Consider the following 23,203-nt stretch of genomic DNA (forward strand, 5'->3'; position numbering starts at 1 on the left):
CTGAAACGTGTGTATCACTGTGCAAAAATAGTCCACATGCAATGTTACCTCAGTTTTAAAACACTTCGCATGAGACAGTGTGACAGCTCTTGTTTAGATTGATAGGCTCTGATACGGAGAGGGTGTCTGTCTAGACAAGATGTAATTGTTGAGCCATGTTGTTGATCACGGTCAGATACAACTGTGTTGATTTTGTGTGTGTGTGTGTGTGGGTGCATTTGTGCGTGTGCATGTGTGTGTGTGTTGATGACTAACTGAATCACATTTACAAGTCTCTCTTTCCCGCTCTCCCTCTGTCTCAATTCAATTTTTCATTCAGTAAGCGTTATCAGCATGACACACAATACAGGATGCAGTGTTGTAGCTTGGATTGTCAATCATAAATAAAGCAATATATAATATTAGCATATTACTAATTGTAATCCCAAATTAAACAGATATTGATATTACTCAAAATAATGTCATAATCAATGTTCTTTGCTTTTTTCTTTGTGATTGGCAGATCCGGAGTGTGGAGATGTCCCCCTGCTAACTCCAGGAAGTAAAGAGATGATGTCCCAGGCTCTGAAGGCCACGTTCAGTGGCTTCACGAAGGAGCAGCAGCGGCTGGGTATTCCCAAAGGTAAGCTGCGTGTACTCTTAATATGCCTGAAACATTTTCATGGGGGGAAATGAAATCTTATCAGTAAAGCACGAGCCCTCATAACCACCTGGATGTGTCACGTGCCAGACATGTGCATTTGCTAGATCACATCATAGCCAGCTTTAGATAACTCAATGAAGGCATCTCTTTGAAGGATTCACTGAGAACCAGGAGACACCCAGTTATTCCAGCAGTGCCCTTACATTACAAACTGTACATTTCACTCCAGGCAGACTGACTGACTGCAGCTTCCAGAGAATGTAGACGCAGAGACAGACAGTGAAATAATGAGTTAGCTTCCTAAATGGAGGCCGACCACAGAGCCTCTTCATGCTGTGTGGAAACAGCAGGACTTTTAGTGTGTGTGTGCGTCTGTGTAATCATACTATATCTGCAAACTATGGTTTCGGCTTGTCATTACTGCTGCCACCCTGTTTGTTGTTGATTGACTTGTTATGCGAAGATATATTTACCACAGAGGCGGTTTGATAGTTGGCGGCACAACAAAAGATCTGCGTTCTGATTGTGATAAAGGTGCACAATACAGGATGCGGTGCAGTATTGTAGTGCTATAACTATAATCTGAATTGTTGTATCAGTCGGTTGAGATGGATGTTTGAATGTATGTGTGGTATGTGCACCTCTGTCTGAATACTCTGCATAAAAACTGGTGAATATAACAGCCGTGATCCTCCTCAGATCCCAGACAGTGGACAGAAAACCATGTGGCTGAGTGGCTAACATGGACAGTGAACGAGTTCAGTCTGAAGAATGTCGACTTTGACAAATTCTGTATGAACGGAGCCACCCTGTGTGCGATGGGGAAGGATCGCTTCCTGGACTTAGCGCCTGATTTTGTGGGCGACATCCTTTGGGAACATTTAGAGATGCTTCAGAAAGGTAAGGCCACAAGTTACTACACCGATTTCCTGTTTGTTTATTTGTTTTTGCGCATTATAAGATGGTTTTAAGACCATTGACCACTGACTTTTCATCATGCACACGGTGTGTAAAAAAAACACGCACCACATGTTGTGATGTCTCTCTTTGCACCAATTTAAGACACTGTTGGCATTTGCAATAGTAACAGGAGCCAAACGGAAAGACACAATTTAGCTCAGGTCATTAATTTTTGATAACGCTGGATGCAGTTACATGATACAAGAAATCAATGACGAGGTCACTGACACTCATTCTCTATCTATTTTTCATGAAGAGGATACAAAGCATTACCCCATCAATGGACTGACCTCCAACTTCCAGGAATCACGTTATACCTCAGACTACTTTGTCAGTAAGTACTCGTCCCTCTCGTAGCCAGTCACTCTGTGTAATAGATGCGTGCCTGAAATATGAATGGAAATGCCGAAGGAGCCGTTTAGTGTTGTGAATAAAAGATTAAGTGACCTTTCTCAGTGTACAAAAAACCAGCTATAGATCCCAGTAAAAAACCCTGTAGCTATAGATCTATAACGACCACATACAGCATCATAGGAAATAATATGTAAGTTTTGCCAAAGTTAGGCACATGTCCAATCAATACCTCTGCCTCACATCTACAAGATTCATCTTATGCATTCAGGGCTGTGTTTTGTTATGAACTCTTCTCACACTATGGGGAGCAGTTCAGCACAAGACAGATAATGACTCCGCTCTCCTAAGATTGATCTTCCTCTTCTGCTTTGCTGCCTGCTCTCCCTCCCTGCTCTCTATCTACACTCGTTTCCCTTCTGTGTCTCCAGGCTACGGTGTTGAGCATGCTCAGTGTGTCCCTCCTTCTGAATACTCAGAGCCCGGCTTCATCACGGAGTCCTACCAGACACTTCATCCCATCAGCTCGGAGGAACTGCTGACGCTTAAGTATGAGAGTGAATACCCCGCTGTCATCCTCCGCGACACGCCCCTCAACCCGCTACAGGGGGACTACTTCTCTGTCAAGCAGGAGGTGGTGTCCCCTGACAACATGTGCGTGGGACGCCTCAGCAGAGGTGAGGGGTCATGCACTGGATGATCAATATAGAGCAGCGTAGCATTAGTCTGTAGAAGTACTGCAGTGAACGATGTGCTGCTTTTCTGTCGTGATCAACAGTCTGTGTGATAAACGCGTCCATGTGTGCATGCATGTGTGAGCGCGTGTGAATGTTAAGTGTTTGTGTGGGTGTCTGCGTGCGTGTGATTGTGCTGAAGCTACCAAAATCTTGTCATGCCACATCAGCGTGCATGTATTAGAAGAAGAAGAAAAGCAGGCCCTCTGGTTGGTTTGTGGTTCGAGCAAAACCGTCTCGTACACTCTAGACTGGGTTGGGAGAAAGAGAGCGAGAAAAAAAGAAAACTCTATTGTTTTTGTCAGAGTGATGCACGAAACCAAAGCCACAACGTGTTCTCTTGCCGCCTGTCCTTTATGTAAAAGAGCTCTAGTGGTGTAACCTTCAAGACAGTTTTTTTTTTTCCTTTCCTCTGCTGAACTTTCTTGGTAAGGAGATAGAGGTGTCATCCTCAGCTATCAAGCGTGGGGCTTTCTCATGAAACTGTTTGCTTTTCTGAATGCACCGGCTTGTTTTCTCTCCCAGTGATAGTTTACAGAGGAATTAGCAGCATGGTTTACATTTATAGCCATAAAGCCAGGATTTTCTTCTCACAAATCCCCAGCTGTATAAATGAAGAGCATGTGCCATGTACACTATACAAGCCTCCCTCCCAGTGCTTTAAGCATTTGCCTGTAAGGTATGAGGTCCAATCCCCATGCATGACACATACCAAGCTTCTGAGCGTTCCCAACGTGGGAAAGAATTCTGCAGCACCGCTGCTGAGATCCACATGTGGCTCCAATTTCAGCGGTCGTAGATTTCTGCATCAATCGAGGTGCCGCATTATCTGTCACTTGATAATGGCTCACCATTGAAAGAGTCCTCTTATCTTTCCCAAGGTCAAAAATAGCAAGGCAATTTTTTTTTTTTTTTTTGTGCGATTGTCTTCCATTTAAAATCAAATCCAAATGTGGTTGTGAAAGGGAAATGAGGTGCGAAATGGAGAGAGACGTGGCACCGTACAAAACAATCCTTGAGAATCCTTGAGAAGGAACATATTTTTCTGCTAAGGTGTTGTGTATGTCACTCATGTAAATATTGCTCCTTTGTTCAATGCAACAACAGTTAACATACATATGCGCTGTGTGAAGTATGATGAAAAGTTGCTACACATCCATTCTTTTGTTTTTTTTTACAGAAAAAGTCTGACAGTCATACTTAATACAAATCCAGGCTTTGGAGTTTTTAGATTGAGATAAGCTAAAATTTGCTGCTGTTGTAAAGACTTTATTTCTCTCTCTCTTGCCTACTTTCCCTTGGCTCCCCCCTCACAGGTAAGCTCGGCGGCCAGGACTCCTTCGAGAGCATCGAGAGCTTTGAGAGCTGTGACCGATTGACCCAGTCATGGAGCAGCCAGTCTTCATTCAGCAGCCTCCAGCGGGTACCTTCATACGACAGCTTCGACTCGGAAGATTACCCCACCGCCTTGCATGGCCACAAGCCCAAGGGCACTTTCAAAGACTATGTGAGGGAGCGCTCAGACCTCAGCAAGGATAAACCCGTCATCCCGGCAGCGGCACTGGCTGGATACACAGGTGAGATGTCCAGAGGTCGTAGTTTCAAAAAGCCTTGAAAAATGTTGCAGCATTTTAAAGACCTTTTTCACAGCAAACATTTTTAAAAAGTAATGGCAGGGAATGCACAGGGTAACAAGCACACTTACACTTATAGTCTTTGTTGTACATTATGAAAAAAAATCCCATAATCTTGAAAATTTCCATGACTACAGCATTAATTTATCAATAACTGAAAAGAAAAAAAAGCTCAGTCTAAAGTTTAACAAGCCCTTTTCACAGAATGCATCTGTGCACATTAAAACCAGATACAAAGTAGTATTTGCATGCTCTTCTTCTTGTATTTTCGATGAAATATTCTCAAAGGTGCAGAATTGAGTTCCTGCCATCAGTTCTACAGGGAATAAAATTGAGTGCAGCTGTAACGCACTTGTTGATGCTCTGCAAAAGCCCCAGATGTGGTGGTGCCTTCATGTACTGCTTTTAGACCAAAAGAAAAAAAAAAAAAAACAACAACACCTTTTACCCTGACAGCCCGAGTCATGCACATTACAGGAAACAGAATAGATCTCACTCGTACCTTCTTCTTCTTTCTCTCTTCTCTCTCTCTTCTCTCTCTCTCTCTCGCTCTCTCTGTCTCTCGCTCTCTCTGGCACTCTTTTGTTGTGTCTTCACTTCTCATCTTGTTATCTGCAGCCCGCATCTCAACCTATTTTTCCAGGTCGTCCTAGCAACGCCGGTAAAATATAGAAATTATGCCTGCCCCTGCATATAACACAAGAGTAAAATTATCTCCTCATCTCACGAGGCATCTTCATACTTGTGCATGCTCAAAGAGCTGCTTTATATGTGTTCTCCATGTTCAGTAAGATGTGGAGATATCTGCAAACTCTTCTGAAGCAAATGCACTATTTTATCACCTGTCATGGTTTTTGGCCTAGAAAAGGTGCATGAAAAAACTACCGCTGTTATGCTTTTAAGAGTTTACCAGGATATGCATGTTAACATGAAGCCATGAATGCTGCTTCTCCATTATAAGAACCTAGCAACATAGGGAACTAAAACTATTTATGTATGGTATAAACTGCCTCTTGATGTTAAATGTTGTATTCAAACATGTGCTCCTTGAGAAAATACATATTAAACTTTAGCAGTCATGCGTAGAGGGTGTAGTTCAAGTTGAGTCTTTATGACGTACCCTGCTGCTGTTTAAAATCTGGATTGTAGGAAGCGATGAACAGTTCCAGTGTGGACACTGAATCGCCTCTTAACGCTCAAGTGTTTGGGACTTTTTCAGCAGTGTTTAAATTAGAGTCACAAGGCTGCAAGGCTGCCAGCATTGGAAGAGGGGAAACCCGAGCAAATTTCTCAACGTCATTAACAATGCATACATCAGACATCAACAGACTGCCCCACGGTTGCTATGCGCCGCTTAATTGGTCATCTGCATGATTATTAGTTCAAAAGCCGCTTGTACAACAACGAGTCATTCATTTGTAATGACGCTGGAAAGATGTCGTAATGTACGTATAATCAAATAATGAGGAGTCGAGGCAGTCTGAAAGCCCCTTTAGTAACCATTAGAGGCCGCGTTGCTCCCTGCATCCCATTTGAGAAACCAAAAATAAAAGTGATGCATGAGCTGATGCAGTCGGATGTAGATAGGGTGAACATTCTGCATGAAACCCTCTGAGATTCATGCAAGTTTGAGTTTGATGCAGGATTTTTTTAAAGCAAGCTGTGACATCTACCTTCTTATGAAATTTGCTTTTGCCCTCGGGCTGCGAAAAACGTCTTCACAACACTCTGGCTCAGTTTACAGCTTGAGCCTCGTCGTCTGACGTGTCTCAGTCGTTACGGCGGGATAGTAGTTACAGACTCCAATGCGTGAAAGCCTGGCGAGTGTTTACTGCCTAATGCATAGTAATGTATTCTCACTGGGGAGAATGTGCTTCCTCTGAGCTTTTAAACATTTGGAAAAAGGCAAGATGGGAAATAAAAATCATGCTGAAGTACCCCAATTTTCCTGAAAGGCAAAAAAAAAGTCGAGCAGCCTGCTCTGGTCCCGGCTGTTATTAGGAGCAGCGGTACGGGTTGAGTGCAGTCCTTCAGAGATGGAAGCACTTTCTGAGTGTACATGTGTGTGCGTGCCCATGTGCATATGTGTGTGGGTGGATGAAGAAATAGAGGAAGAAAAGGAGAGAGAGAAAAACCTCCCCCCCCTCCCCCAAATGAAACCTCAAAATAAAGAGACAGGCTTTTGTAAAATTCCAGATCGATGTTTATGACGGCTTGTTCTGCTCGGTTTCCTGTCCCAGTCACGCGGTGACAGGTGACACTTGTAGTGAGGACAGGGAGCCCGATAAGGCTGCAGAGAGATAAGTGAAGAGCCAGTTGTCATCTCTCTGGTTTCCTGTGACAATTTGCCATCTACACCTCCGTCTACAGTAACATCAGGCGGGCTCATAACACGGCGAACTCTTAACCTTTATTAAAACGCTTTGCTTCCTCTCTCCTCTGTCTCCCTGTTGCTTTATTTGCATCGCCGCTAGATTAAGTAAAGTGGTAAAACTTGATAAATGACTTCATTGATTATGTCATTTATCTTTATATATAACCTATTCCACGTTATTCAGATGTGAGAATCATGATTCAAATACCTTCTGAAAAATCCAGAAATGACTCCTTAGCTGCAGCCACGATCACCACCCGGCTCTCTCAGACTCGTTTAGCGTGCCATGGGTCAGATACTTAAGGCTGCTGTGAATGTGAGCCCCCACCCCACCCAACCTTTAGCCGCACTGTATGCTTTTTCAATGAGGCCCATTGTGCACGGAGCCTTGTAACGTATTTTTGGAAACTTCTTTTTTTCTGGGGGGGGTGGTTTTGTCAAAGGGTCGCCCACATTCTGGCGTGAAAGCGCAGGGGGCTGGTAAACGGGCACTGTATCACCCTTATGTGGGCTTGCAGTTACAGTAGCAGACTTTTGGAATTTGAGTCAAAGCCTTCTGTCTGAAAGAGACCCAGTGTTGCGCCGCTGCTTATTTTCCAAAGTCGTGGCGGCTGTTGTCATGCACCTTCTCCAATCCTAGCAGGAGCGAAGAGGGCTCGCAAGCAGCATTTCAAGTGTTCAACCCACACGTCTGTTCCCCTCAGCGCTCTTGTTTGTGTTGTATAAGGGTACATTTGGTTTTTCTGAGGCACTCGAGAGAGGCGACTTTTGCTCGGCTTCAGTTTTGCTGAGGCGGTGTGCTGCATAGGCAGGTGTGATTTCTACATGCGAGCCTCAAAAGTGGGTGGGTTAGTTTATGTGCCGAAAAAAAAAACCACAAGATCAAAGTGTGCTGCAGTGAATCTAGTTCAGACACAAGGGCTGCCTTTTTTTTTTTTTTTTTTTGGTTGTCTTTGTTCTGCTTTCCCTCCTTTTTTTCCACGAAATGTACCAAGCTGTCTGAATAGCGCCAAAGTTCGGTTTTAACAGGTTATTATATTAGTCTTCATTTGTGAAAAAATGCAATCCATTCAAACATTACAGATGACTTAGCAACCACTCTCTGACACACACACACACACACACACACATAAACACACACACACAGTCTGTATTCAAGTCCCTAAAATGAGTTGCCGAGGCCTAAAGGCAGCCCCTCTTATTTTAAACTAGTGATTTCATCCGTTTGGAACTCATGGAGACACAGACTCTGGATTCACATACTGCACAGGGCAACTGGCAGACAAGGGGATACATGATAAATGGGACTGTTGTATGCACGAGGACATTTGGTTCCACTGCTGTACTTCAGTGTGACCCAGATTAGAAGGTTTACTTTGTCCCTCTCCAGACATAAGTGAATAATTGGCATGCATATTTAACACTTCCATACATAGCAGAAGTCTCCTCTCTAGAGACACTAGATGTTCCTCCTTTTGACCTGGAGTGTATTTCTTTCACTTTTCAAGAATCTCCTCTCATCCTTGCAGTGCATTAACAGTATATAGACTTTGTTCAGTTTTATTCTATGTGCCTCACTTTTTTAAACTCTTACACTGGAAAGGACTAATAATAGAACGCAATTTGAGTCTGGCTTGCCCCGAGCTCACACTTATTAAATTAAATCCACATGCCATGCAGCGTCTACATCAACACCAATGTGTCTTCTCAGTGTAAAAAGCTTTATTTAAATGCACACCTTCTCCCTCCCATCTGTTCTGCAGGCAGCGGCCCCATCCAGCTGTGGCAGTTTCTTCTGGAGCTGCTGACCGACAAGTCTTGCCAGTCCTTCATCAGCTGGACAGGCGACGGCTGGGAGTTCAAGCTGTCTGACCCAGATGAGGTGAGAGGTCCTGACCCCGCCGGTCGCTGGTACGCGTGCTGGGAGGTCCTAAGTAGATAGCCAGATGAACAAGACATCTTCTGGCTTTGTTAAAAAACATTTGCATGCCTTGTTTGGCTCCATCAATCTTTTCGGAAGGGTCAGCTTTGCTGGTTTTGCATGAGCAGTGTTTCATTTCAAAATGCGGATGATTGCATTCTCAGATGACGACCAGATTTAAAAAAAAAAAAAAAAATGTGGCTTTGATTTGAAACTGAGATCATTTGTTACACATTTAATGCACAACCCCAATTCCCAAAAAGTTGGGATGCTGTGTAAAATGTAAACAAAAACAGAACGCGGCCATTCGCATTCCCCGACAACTGTTTCACATAGTGTTCCCGAGTCCATGTAGAAACATCCGAGGCGCATTTTTAAGTGTCTATGAATCATCTTGACGAGCTCGTTCCCTGTGTTGTTTTAGGTTGCTCGGAGGTGGGGCAAGAGGAAAAACAAGCCGAAGATGAACTATGAGAAGTTGAGCCGTGGCCTACGCTACTACTATGACAAGAATATCATCCACAAGACATCAGGGAAACGCTACGTCTACCGATTTGTCTGTGACTTAAAAAGCCTGCTGGGGTACACGCCCGAGGAGCTCCATGCAATGTTGGACGTAAAGCCCGATACGGACGAGTGAAAGCACAGAGGAGGAAGGAAGCGAAGACAGAAGTCAAGGAGCCGCGTGGACTGCGGCTCGTAAAGTGGTCTTAACTGTTTGATAGAGTCGGTAAACCGTTTTTTTTGGGGGGACCAAAAATGTTTTTGATGACTAATTATGGTCTTTTTTCAACTTCAAGCTCCTGTCTCTCAGAACATGTTTTAAAAAGAAGGCACAAGCCAAAAGCCTGTATTCATACCCTGTTGCATTTGAGGTGTGTGTGCGTGCGTGTGTGAGAGCGAGCGTTATTTAGCAGCTCGAGGCAGATGGAGCGCTATAGAGTTCAGCTTCTGTTCTGCCCAAGACAGAGGACCAAGACAGACAGTCTGAGAGGACGGAGAAAACGAGCAAAATTAAACTGATTCATTTCGTTGTTGGGGTAAACAGATAGCGGGCAAAAGTTCCCGCTAAGGAAAAAAAAAACGGTTGCCAAAATGTAAAAGCCGAAGCCCAAGGAAGGTATAATGTCATATTTGCATACACGCTCACTGTTTCTCTTTGGCAAAGAGAGTTTTCAGCTTGGACCAAAAAGTGTTGTTTCTAATTTTTTTTTGAGAAGCGTATGCTTGTGCCAGTATTATGCGTATTATTGATGTTCAGAACACCCGATGTAAAACACACCAGGCGTATATTGGAAATACTTGTTTTCTTATGTTGTCGATGAAGGTATTACAGTGGAACCAAACATTAGCTGCCAAGTTGAACCGTTCTGATCTCCAGGAGCCTTTAACTGAAATGCGCCGGTTCGTTATCAGACAACACTATAGACGCCGGGCCTGTGCTCCGGAAGGTGTGAGGACCTGGTGATATTACTCATACCAAGAGTGTCTGATAGACAGACAACTGAAAGTAGCCGTTGCTTTTGAAACTGACGCTTTCACCTTTACGTACATGTTTGCCATCTTGTTAGGGACACATATTGTGACTGAAACTTATGCATTTTTGCATATACCACCAGTATTAGCAAACTGTAGACAATCTAATGTGGGGAAATTCAGGAGTCTTTGGTAAGAAGAGTTGTTTAATGTGCAGATTAGATGCATAACTTGTCGGTTCACTGTCCATGTTCGTGTTGCTTTAGAAGTGTTGGAGTAGTCTCGTCCGTCCGTATGTCTGTACAATAAAATCACAAGTGAAATAGCTGAGGGGGTGATTTTACAAAATCCTAAGAATGTCAGATTTTCTTTCTTTTGTTATGCAGTACATTTTGGGTAAAAGGAAGCGGATAGAGTGTGGAGTGAAGGTACAGTGTAGGAAAAAAAGGGGCAGGCAATAGAGAGATGTTGAGAAGAGCGTATGGGAAGTTGTGTGGGATAAATGAAGGTGGCAGAAAGGAATCTGTGGATCCTGCAGGTGATGATCACCTGCGAGGTCGGAGAGGAATGATGCGAGCTGGCGCTGCTCGGAGCTTTGCATTACATGGGTTGCGTCCTCGATGCTGGCAGGCGTTTTGTATTTCGTTTTCAGCTGCGTGTGTGTCACAAAATAATATTCAGTTCATAGCGAGCGTCTCGTGTATGGTTCCTCATATATTCGTGCCGTTTGCTCGGAAGACACGCAAGATTCACTGGTTACGTTTGAGCAAATTGGCAGCAGTTTCCTCCCAGCAGTGGGAACGGTGGCTGTACACTGGCCTTATGGGAAATGCCAAAGTGGAGTATCATCTTAGAATACAATGTTATTGTTTACAGTGGCTGAATGTTACCCATATGGATGAGAATAGCTTTTGAGATGTCTATTTGTACAGATTCTATTTCATGATGCTTTATTGAGACCCAGATTACGCAAATAAGCAAGAGACAAAGCAGGAATAATAACCAAAACCCATGTGAGGTCTTCGGGTATCGTCCACAATGTTGGAAGACAGGGACCAGAATTCTCAAACGTCTTTGCGAGTGTTGATCCTCCTTTCATCTTTTGTTAGTATGTTGGAAAGCACACAGCTTCAGGACAAAGAGAAACGCCTTCGCTGGTCTGGGTTTCCCACTGAGCGTTGCAAAGAGATGCTGTATGTGTTTGCAATGCTTGATCGATAGCAAAAGCCTGTCCGCCATCATCAAGCACTGACTCACAAACCCTCGCCCATGCTCGCCATCCGACGCAACAAATTCATTAGTAATGCTGCACTGTACTCTCATTCTGTGTGCATGTTGATGTCAAGGTTTCAAAACACTGTTTCGTTCGTTTTGTTCAGGTTCCTTTTCTGATGTCAGCGTTTTATGTTCAACAGAGCTTTACAGAGATTTAAAAATTATTGTCGTCAGTGCCCTGAAAAAGCTTTCTTTTTTTTCCCCACACAAGGTCATAATATTAGTTGGTTGGCTTCATAAGATTCATGCGCTAAAGAAAACATTCTGTTACCTAAAATGTTAATATTTTGAAAATTGTTTTGTCAGGAAGATATACAATGTTCAGTGTCACAGATTGCAATCTACTGCAGGTCGTATGTATTAATGAACCTTAGTTGGACAAGTGTATACACACCAGTAGTTTGTGGCATATGCAGATCTCAGAATGGATTCAGAAGGAAACCTTTTTTGTTTTGGATGTTGTTTTTTTTTGTATATTTTATAGTGTCTCTGTATTTTTGTTATGAGATCATTTTTATTGTATTTAGTTCACAAACATTTGAATATTTTTCAATAATTTATATTTTATAAAAGACAAGAGACGCAGACAGCTGGTGCTTTCATGGGAATTTAAAGGTAGCGCAGGACAAAATAATGTAGCGATTATGTGTTTTGTTTTTGTTTTTTTATCCTTTTTTTTATACAGAAAATAGACCTGTCTGCTCGAGAAAAAAAGGCTGATGCTGGCCCATCAATGATTTCCGCTGGAAAGGTTTTATAAACTGTAGCTTCTATTTCTAAAATGTACTTAATGTACTTCAAAATGTTATAAAATATATGTGAACAAAGATTTCACATTTGTGTCGTGTTTTTTTATTCATATACAACATACAGTATATGTATACTGTGCCATATAACATTAGTTTAACATTCATTTATTAGTGCTGTTATAGTACCATATACTATACAACATACTATATGCCATACTGTTATTATACCACACTAGTTTTGCTATGCCATTTAAGTATTACAAATATTATGTTATATGCTATTTGATATGGTTATGGCTAAGGTGCACACAGTGTCAATAAACAGGAGGTTATTGAGAGAAAATGGCCTAGTAGCTAAAGAACATGACCATGTACAATAAGGCATTAGTAAGTGCTTTATAATTGGCTAATAAAGAGCCTATGAGCAACTAGATAATATTGAATATGTGTAGCTTAATATAAAATGTTACCGGCTCAACATTTAGAGTCATCTACAGAACAAGTACTATATATTAAATTACTGAGAAACTCTCAACAGATACAGGAGATGATGGATGGATGGATTCATTTGGCAGTTCATTGTGCAATAGTCCCTAACCCACAGTGGCACAAATTGGTCAAACAGATCTGTCTATTGTTCAAATCATCAGTCACTCTGATCCCTCAAAGGGGGCCCAGGTTCCCTTTGAAACACACGCAGGCCCTGGTGTGTCCCAGTTTTAACGAGTGTGTCCCATGCACGCTGATGAGGTGACGTCAAAACAGAACCAACACACTGGGGCCCATTCATGTGCTTGTAACTCCGGGCTCATATAAATTCCACTGTCGATAGAAAACATACAGGGCCGTGGCCTGCTGCCCCAAGCAGCACAGCTGTTTGGCCCCGCTGCAGCAGTCCAGCAATAAGGCCAAAACACAGATCCAGCGGGCTGTTTTTCAGTTTCAGAAAACTGCAAATCTGAATGTAGAAACAAAACACAATCTGCATGAAAACACAAGTACACAGACATAATTTATATCTAGTTTGGGACAAACTTAAATCATGACAAATGCAACAAAATGACAATGATGTGGATCAAATAAAACACATGTACTGTACAAATCACATGAAACAGAATATATATACATGACCAATACATACTTCATGTCACACCAAAGCACAGAGCTGTGTTCTGTCAAAAGCAGACCCAGAGTCTCCTGCTGGACCTGCTGGTGGTGTTCTCGGATGAGGGCAGTCGGAGGTTACCCAGGTGGTTCTTCTCCTGTTCCACCTCCCTCCCTCCGACTGGGATGATGATCCAGACCAGACGTGATCGCTGGGCAGGTTTTGAAATATTTGCCCGGGCTGCGCGCGTTCCAGCAGACCTGCAACAAAATCCAAACCATTACGATACCACTCATACCTGCTTATTCAACGTCCAAAGCCAGACACAAAGCTGGCCCACGGAGACACACTTCACACCTCTTTTTTTCCCCTCCCTGCCTCATTCAAAGAAAGCTTCTACTGATTTAAAGCAGGGTTTAGAAGTGAAAGACAGCAGAGAGAGACATGAAGAGAAGAGGAAGTCCATGCAGACAGTGAGAACTGTCACACCTTAGCAGTCACAGAATGATGTCGGGCGAAAAGCATCGCCTCCTGTCGTCAGCAGCTTACGGCTCTCTTGACACTGGAATGCAGCGCGTTTGTCAGATTTCAAACCTAAATATTTATCTAAGGGGTCTTACCAAGCTACATCTGTCTCCTGCATGTGGTCTTAACACGGCTGAGAAAGACAAGGAGGGAGGTTAAATCGTGCACTGGTGTAAGCATGAAGGTTGGAAATACTGGACATACTGGAGACACAATTGGAATAAAAACTAAATATATTAGGTGAAATCAATTAGTCCTCATAGCTGCGCTCTGGATCCATCTTATCAGACCGCTGCGTTGAAACATTTGTGTTTCCGAGAATGCATCCAGACGAGGCTGCTGAGGGTTTGGCCTGTGTGTGTCTGCAGGCTTCTCCATGCCGACACACAACATATTTTATGTGCTCCCTATGCTTTTGAGCCACTTCCTTGTGACACTTGCTGCTCTTCAGCCACTCGAAAACTACACCAGCTCTCAAAAGGTGTTATTTAGTTTATAGTATCATTACAGGAGAGGTTTGGGGTTGCACTTCATAGTATACCGTGACTTTTGAAGTTACCACTGTGCTACTGGGGTATCGATAGGAAGCCAAAAACATCACGGGGCTGCTGTACTAAGCACTTTTCAGATGTTAATGGGTCAAATAGCACTTGTCTGTACTTTTTTATGGGGTGAAATTACAGAGCAGAATGATGTTTGAGTTAAAGCAACATGTATTTTCGGGAATATCTGTGGGAAAATATGAGAGGAAGGAATGGAAGGTGATTCAGGAATGATGGCTGACCGCTGCAGCAGAGCAAACAGCGTCTGTGATGGAAGGTCTGGGAGAAGCACCGGCTATCAGCATTTTTAAATGAAATTTGCAAACCCTTTTATCAAGCAGACTCAAGTATTTAACACCATTTAAATATTTCAAGCTCAGTAGCAGAGCTTTCTGTTGCGGCCCATTGCTTTCCAGACATGCACACATGTCCTTTGCCTTGGTTCAAGTCTTAATTAGTAGCATAACATTCAAATGGAATAATAGACAGCACTGTGGCTGCGCCAAATTACAGAATCAGTCTTAGCAAATACTAAATACTAAATTGAAAACATGTGGCAGCACAAAGTGTTGTGGTCCTGACAGCAATTTGCAAAAGTGTCCTCGTATCTCTTAAACCAGTCACACTCATCAGAGCTGGTGAACGGCACCAGAGGAAACTGTTTTTGTGGTAAAACTATGGTGTATGTACACCCTAAATCTCCAAAGTTACACAAATCTCTGAGAGTTTGACAGTACACGTGTACGTCATCTAAATGAACTGTAAAGATCAGTGCAGCAGAACTGGTATTTTAATGGCACAAAGGCTGACCACCTCTGTCTGTCCCTATATTGTACATCTTTTTAAATTTTTATTTTAGGGACACTAATGGATGTAAAAATGTTACACTCTAAATGTCGCTATTGCAAAACTTTGGTCAGCTTTCCAATCAAATCGCTTTAAAATCCACATTCTTTGGTTTTAAGACCTAATGGACTGCTATGATAAGACAACTATATCTATCCCCCCTGTCCTAAATTAACATCCTCTTCATAGAGAGAGAATCCCTGTGACGCACAAGGGACCAACTCAGTGGTTCCATTACGCAGAGAAGTTGTGAAATATGACCAGTGTGTCCCTGAGGGCCCTGATGGCCCAACCTAAGACACAGTTGCCTGGGGATATATTCATGTCCTATTGTCCGTCATGGTTGGGCTGACTTGGGCCAGTATGGACAAACATAAACACAGTTAGATCTACCGTGTCTTCTCTAATATGACCCTTCTCATGGATAGAGAGAGACAGGCAGAGAGTTTGGTTTACACATTTGGTAAATGGCCATAACTTTATAGTTTATAGGCCCCTCTCACTGCCTAATGTACTGTCTTTCTAATATATATATATATATATATATATATATATATATATATATATATATATATATATATATATATATATATAATCATTTTACTTGGGCCACATAATGTAAACTCTGTCTATTTTTTTAATTCACTCCTCAGATGAATGTGAATGAATGTGAAATAGCTCATGCAACAATGTGGTTGTGTTGGTAGTTCTTGCTGTCGTAGTTGGGGAAAACAGTGGAGAGTGTGCATGGCCAACCTCAGTTGGACAGCGTGCAGCATGACACTTTCACCTTTTCTTAGGGTTCTGTTAATACAGACTCTAAAAGCAATGGATCAAATTAGATGGCCACATAAAAAGTCTTGAAAAATATCAGCCAAGCTTCTCAGGGATGTTCATTAGTGACAAACTTCCTTAGTTTCACAAATATCACATGTTTGTCATTGAGAGACACCAGTGAAGTAAATGAGAAGCACCAGAATTGCCATAAAAACTGGTGCAGGACTGCGAAATGGCTAAATGTGTACGGTCTACTGTTGCGTAGTACATTAACCCTCTTATTAAACAGAACACAAACCAAACATAATCGAGGCTATTTGACAAACCAATAATAGCTGTCACGAATAAAATAGCTTGTTCCTTTCCTATATCACCTATGGTCTCAAGGTTTCTCACACACGCTATTCCTCTGCTGTTCCTCTCCTCCTCGCCTTCGTTGTATTGTTGTGTCTGAGATGTGTTGAACCACATGTCTTGGCAGGTGTGGTGACTGTATTATCCGGGCTTATGAAGGGCAGATCCAGGCCATCCCCTGCTTTGGCTGGCAATTTGCATTTTTATTGCCGTTGTCGCATCCTCAGTTAATACACCATTGACTCCCAGAGCCACCCCTGGACCTAACGGCATCACCTTGCTATCCCACCTGAAATGAGAGCGCCTGCTGGCCCCCGGATCCGCATTGGCTGAAGCTCAGGTACCAGTCGACCTGGCATTCTGGGACGGAAATGGAGTGTCCTCTCATGTTAATGTGGACTTTCCATTAGGAAAGATGATTGATTTGCGCTGTGCTGTCGCCGTGAATAGGCAATAGACTGGCACAATAAAAGAGTGAGATGGGGCTTTGTGTGCAGGTGAGGCCGCGTGTGAACTAGAGTGTGACTGCATCACGGTGCTGATGATGGGGCGAGAGGAGAGGTGAGAGGAGGGAAGAGGGGGTTCGGGGACAGAGACGAAGAGAGATGAGAAATGGGATGGAGGGTTGAATGAGGGAGGGTGAAGGTTAGGGGGTGAGAGGGAGCAAAGGAGGAGTGGAGGGTTCGGAGGTGCTGAGGGTTGGATGAGTGAGTGGTGGGAGATGGCAAAGGTATGAAAGCTCTCAACTGCGTTCATTCCAAACATGGTTTTCAAAACCAGATGAAAGAAGACAGAAGAAAAGAGAGAGGTCTTTAAGTCAGCTTTCTTTCCTCACAAAAGATTATTTTCTTTCATGAGGCAGCTGAATGAAAGGCATTTCATTTGAAATCTATAGGTCTACGTCCATAGCTGCGGCATACAGCAATTTTTATAATAGTGTTTGTACAAGCGCTATGAGAGCGAGAAAGAGCGGGAGACAGAGTTCAGCTGGATTTAAACAGGCTTTGGTCACTGTCCAGTTGAACAAGCAAATGTTTTCGCTTTTCTTTTGCTGCGAGTCGACTGGGATTCAGCAACTTTCCCAGGACATCTGCTCCCGACGCCCACGTTTGAATCTCCATCCAATAGGAGTGCTCCTTTCGCCCCTAAGACCAGCGGGTGCTGAGCAGCCATTGGCCGCCCGGGCCAGGGCCCAGAAAGAGAAGGCTGAGCCCTGAGAATTTTCCGAAACATTCTCTCCTCTGTCTTGGCTTTCGCCAACATCTGCTTCCAATCAACGTTAGTGAAAAGACCGCTTCTCTTTCTCCCCGCTGTCTGGGTTGCACACACACCCACACACGCACACACAAACACACACATACACACACACACACTAACACCAAGCAACCTTTTTCCTGCTGCTTTCTGCTTGTAACTTCCAGGCAATTTTATGTTGTAAGTGACATTAAACATTAAACACGCAAATCCTCTTAAAGATACAACTTTATTCAGCTGCCTCTCTTAACAGTGTCGTTTATTTCTTTCTGCCTTTGTATACGACAGTCTTAACATGCATGAGCTTCTAAACGTTTGACTGCAAAGAATGATGCATCGTTCTTCGTGCATCAATTCATGAATCAGATGTGACTGAACTGACTGGGAGCAAAGAGGGCAGAAACTGGTAAAGAAAAAATATTTTCACAAGCACACACACTCAAACACACATTGGACATCCTTGTGACTGCTGCCCGCGGCACTTCATCCCACCCTTTTCATGAGAAAATAGCATGAGGGTCAACTTCCTTAAGTGTCAGTGTTCTTTCTTACTTACTTACTTTCATTCACAGCTCGGCCTTTCCCGTGCGGTCATCGCCGCTGCTCCTTTTGCGTGACTTTCAACTGCAACAAGTCAACAAACGGCAGAAAATCCTGCTTATTATAGCAGGTACTTTCCACAGATGCTCAGGAATAAGCACGATGAGTCACTGTAGCCAAAGAGAAACACACAGTGTGAGCAGCAGTTACTTGAGTTGTGTGCAATAGCTCGCTATTATCAGCAAGGCTTGACTGTGTTGTTTCTGCCAGAAAACTGCTTAATAGGCTTTGGCCCTCATGGCTAAACAATCATGGGAGAAATAACTTGGAGGTTATGAGGTTGTTGAAGTGAAATTTGGGAGTTATTACAAACAGTTCTGTGTAACAGCTAGACCAAACTGTAGAGGCTACCCCTCGATAAACGTAAACCTTTCTCACAGACAGCAATAAGAGAAATGAAACCACTACTGCGATATTATATATTTAAACTAGAGGATGTTCTGACTTGCACAAAACCAAATGACACTGTAAACCTGGTGCTAACGAAAGAACTGTGGCCTCCGGAGTAGATCAAGATATTACCAGTGGCTGCCTGATTTTGAGCTTCGTTCCCATTGACCTTTGACCTTTAACACCATTGGTTTTGCGCTCCGACTCCTGCTGGGCAAGGCCTGATTTACAGCGCAGTAGTGCTGACTGGTCTTCAGGAGTAATCCTGGGTCAGACCGAGCTAATAAATCTGCAGTGTGCCACTCCAGCACATCTTGTTTCTTGCGTTTTCCTGCTTTTCGAAACCGTTTTTAAAAGTTTGGTTCATAAACTCTCTTTATGTAATTAAGTATCATTACGTGCAATCAGCAATAACAATTGAATTAGCACTATTACACTACCATGGGGATAGTTTCCTGTGTCATTAAAGTTCTGGAACTTACTGAGTGTAATTAATGCTAACCAGATGTACATATAAGTAAGCTATAAAATGCACCATGTGATCAATGAAAATATGTGCAATGCATTTACAGAGAATGAACGCCAGTCGAAGCTAATCGCACAGTTGAGGAAGGAGAGATTTCATATCCCAGCTGACTGCTTGCTCTATAGAACAGAATGTAATCATAGCCCGCATGACAAAAACTTACCTGTGATTACCTTTGCCTGAACCAGGTGTAAGAAATTGGAAAGGGGAGAAAATATATATATATAAGAATATATAAAAAAAACAATAAATAGGTAAAGGAAAGCTTGGGGTGAATGTCATGAAATGTAAATCAGCTGCCCAGACTCTACCCCGTGCCTTCATGTGTAAAACCAAAGTATGTCGTTCTAGTGAAGGTGTACTATCACTTGCACTTGTCCGGCTTAACTCCCCGTTTCACTTGCTTCCTCTGACCAAACACAGAAAGCAGAACATACGGTCAGAGCGAATGTGGTGCAACTTCACGTACACAGAGGGGGCTGTGAAAAGCCAAATCCCAACACCTGCTGTCCCACTGTTTGCAGTGAGTCATGAGAACTGGCTGATAGTGCGCTTCATGACATGTTGCATGCTTTGTTTTGGCTTACCTTGTAGAGGAGGTGGCTGAGTAATTGCCTCATACACATGAGCTCAGTCCATGAGTTTTACAAGATAAAGTGGAACGCAAATGGTTGGAAATAAGGGAATAATAGATCAAGCTATAATCGAACGTTCTTGTTCGTTGCGTGCTTTGGAAAACCTCCAGTATAACTTGTTCTGATGAGACAGACTAGAGAACAACTAAATATCTTGTCCCCATGAGGAATTTAAGCACAGCCCCTTCTGCAAAGACCACAGAGAGTGAAATAAGCTGTTTCGACCTCTGGCACTTCAGAGGTTAAGGTTTTGTGGGAAAGGACGGCAACGCGCCGGGTGTGTGTGAAGGCATATGTATACAACATGAATGAACTGTTTTCGCTGCAATAACACAGTAAGTACATGAGCTACGAGCTCCAGTAACGCAGAGAAGAGGAAGGGAGTGAGAAGTGAGGAGGGCAGCTCCCCCGGCGCTCAGGGAGAAGGCCCCTGAGACCAGGAAGTCATCGCAGAGGTGGGCAGGTCAGGAGAGGGTATCATGACAGAATGATGGTCGAAAACGAAATGATAAAACGTAAAATTCAGTGTTTTATAGTTACTACACAAGAGTTAAACACATCATTTCAAGTTATTTTTGGTTTGTTTGCTTTTCAGCCCCATTATAAGCGTGGCTTTGTGGCAACGTTAGTAGGTCGATCCACCAGTTTGGTCCAGACTGAAATATCTTAATGACTTCTGATGCCAGAGCTGTAGTTTGTGAAATAAGATGCTGAATATGGTACACAGGAAAGCTGTCAAACATCAGCATGTTAGCATTGCCACTGCATGCATGTTGGCTGATGTTAGCATTTAGCTCAAAGCACCACTGTGCCTCAGAGAAACTCCTGTTTCTTAGTGTTTGTTGGTTAAGCTTTTTATGGACACCAGTAGACTCATATTTCTAATAACAGAGACATTCAGTCATTTGGATCTTTGTCGAACCGTAAAAAGAAACTTTTCCCAAGCTGATAATGTCGCTGATGAATGTATTGTGCCAAAGTAGACAGTGTGATCATGTTCCAGCGGATGATTTGTTACGATTACCTCAATCATTTCCACTCAGACTTAATTTAGCAATTTGACCAAATCACATTTATCTGAGTGCTGCGTGACCATGGAGGCCGTAGCACTCCCGTAGCTGTCCAGCAGGTGTGGCGCAGAGCTCACCTGTGTGGCACCACGTTCAGCATGCGAGAAAACACCCACTCACGACGTCCAGTAAGTACCAGGCTGTGGAGAAACACGGTCCACCGGTATCATGTGAGTCTCCAGTAACGCTTTTTTTCTCCGGAAATGTAATTGTGTTTGGCAGCTAAAGGAGACCAAAGGAACCGGAGGACAAAAGTAGCCAGTCTGGGATTTTATAGAAAAACAGAGAGCTCCTGGGAATCGTGGGCAGAAGTCTCTTTTAAATTGAGCTTGAGCTGAGCTGATCTTGGGAAACTCTGACTTTGTGTTTGGTTTTCATTTTTAGATGCGTCAACAATAGTAAGTCTCTAGCTTTATTTGCATGAATGGTCTCTCAGTGTTGTATGACATAATATATTGTTTGAGACAAGGCAATTTGTGTTGGTTTCGCAACAATATGTGGGAAAGCATTTTATTCCACCTCAAAAATACTGATACTGAAAATACTGAACACTTTTAATAGAAAAATGTGTTTTTTGTTACAAAGTTTGTGCCTATTTTATTTTATGTTATAATTAGAAGTTGAGCTTGTCTTCAAGTAGGTGTCAAACAGATGCCAGGAATGTTCTTAAAGGTCTGTCTGTCTCATTTCAGGTATACTGTAAGCACAATCAGCAGAATATTTCTCCCTTAATCATAACCACAGGATAACATCACCACTGTATTTTTAAGAGAGCAGTACATATCCTGGAAACCCATAGAACCAATGACATCTCACCTATGTTTACATAAGCCGGCTCAGAAACGCTGTGTGGTTGCTATGTAATCATGTGTTTACTGTGATGCTGCAACAGTGATATTTTTCCACAATAAAACAATGTGCGCACATCCCCTTTTCTCTCACCGTGTGAGAGAGAATAAAGTCATATGATGATGTGCCAAGAAGTTCTTGCTCACATAACCACAAACCATTCCCCCCCATGCCCCACCCCACACACACAAACACACACCGTGGCAGTCCCTGCTTATTCTGCCTCCCCCCCGAGACTCTGACAGTGCATGTCATCTCACATCTCACAAGATCCAAGCTGAAACTTTTGCGGGAGAACGAAAAAAAAAAAAAAGAGAGAAGAAGAGGACAAGCTCTCTCCTGGCTGTCGTCCGGAGTGTCCTTGTCTCAGGCTGTATAAACAGGGCTTTCCTGGTGACTCACAGCTAATGTAAAGCAGACACAGGTTGGTCTGGCGCCAACTGATCGCGGCTTTGCTGAGACAATGAAACCTAAGGATGACAAGAGAAAAACATAATGGCACGTTTAGCATGTAGCGGCGGAAGGGTTGCGAGGGGGACATGGGGAGAAGGAGGGAGGGTGCTGGCTGTTCACACGAGTCTCCCACACAAAGATCTGCTCCCTCGCGTATGGAATGCTGAATCAGCGTAATTGGTTGGCAGAGGGGTGTCTGTGTGGACGTATAGCAGTCATGATTTATGCTTCTCTCTGTGTTTTTGTGAGAAAAAATTATTGGATCTGGAACTTTCTCTCTGCTTGATCTCCTCTTCTCACATGAGAGCATTGTGACAGAGGAGGTGTAAGATGTGGAACAATGTCCATTCCCATGGCAAGAACCTCTGCTGGAGACATGCAAAGGTCTCAAAATGATAATGTTCTTTAGGCTTCGATGAAGGTCAACGATCTCTCAAGATTTTTCTCTTTTTCTCATATTTTGGCAGTCTCACCCTCTGCAGTGATGTAAAGTTGTTTTATCTGTGCATGTGCGTGCGTGTGTTTGGCCTGTTACAGGATTTGACACTACACAGATCCCGCTGCTCTTTATCAGTTTAACACACGGGGGCTAGCCAGAGATTACTCACCAGCCACCACGCAGTCCCCCTCGACGTTGTGTAATTCTCAGATTTTAGCCACGCAGCTGGACAAGTCATTGCTCTTCAAGTGGCTGTTATAGTAGTGATGATTCTAGCAGTCGCTTGTTGCAAAAGCAGTAAAAGAACAACAAAGGCGGAAAAAACCTCAAAAAGAAACAATAGTGACAAGTTTGAAAAAAAGCAGAAACCAGCGATTCGAGGCTGGAAAACAACTGTCAAAGCTGCGTCAATCAATAGCCCTCTCGTGACTGTCTCAGGCCAGCCAAACAGATGTTTACACAGATCTTTTTAAGTGGTAACAAGAAGTCACGACTCGCTGGCGCAATTCAACCTCACTGACTCCCACTGCGACTTGTGTGGCACTTTCTGTTTGGTTAGAGGCAAGGTGAAACTACACGGCAGAAAGTAAATAAATAAATATACACAGCGGCCACGAAGAGAGCTGTCTTCAACAAGCTCGGCTCGGCCCCACTGCCGCTGCGACCGAGAGGGCCGCGGTGACAGGTTTGGAGACTGGGACGAGTGCCTGAGCACGCTCAG

At 43.2% G+C, this 23,203-nt stretch overlaps 1 protein-coding gene across 2 annotated transcripts in view; it reads left to right on the forward strand.

The window, feature by feature from the left end:
• Positions 1-12,202, forward strand: part of ets1 (v-ets avian erythroblastosis virus E26 oncogene homolog 1) — a 35,326-nt gene extending 23,124 nt beyond the window's left edge. For both annotated transcript variants that reach the window (XM_041940567.1, XM_041940568.1), the window contains 7 exons: positions 503-622; positions 1,343-1,543; positions 1,860-1,937; positions 2,386-2,631; positions 4,005-4,265; positions 8,460-8,578; positions 9,042-12,202. In XM_041940567.1, the coding sequence (XP_041796501.1) occupies positions 503-622; positions 1,343-1,543; positions 1,860-1,937; positions 2,386-2,631; positions 4,005-4,265; positions 8,460-8,578; positions 9,042-9,257 (1,241 nt within the window). In that variant the 3' untranslated portion in view covers positions 9,258-12,202. The remainder of the gene's footprint in view (positions 1-502; positions 623-1,342; positions 1,544-1,859; positions 1,938-2,385; positions 2,632-4,004; positions 4,266-8,459; positions 8,579-9,041) is intronic.
• Positions 12,203-23,203: the final 11,001 nt, after the last annotated feature.

The sequence above is a fragment of the Chelmon rostratus genome, chromosome 7, assembly GCF_017976325.1.
Source record: "Chelmon rostratus isolate fCheRos1 chromosome 7, fCheRos1.pri, whole genome shotgun sequence".
Classification (NCBI taxonomy): Eukaryota; Metazoa; Chordata; class Actinopteri; order Chaetodontiformes; family Chaetodontidae; genus Chelmon; species Chelmon rostratus.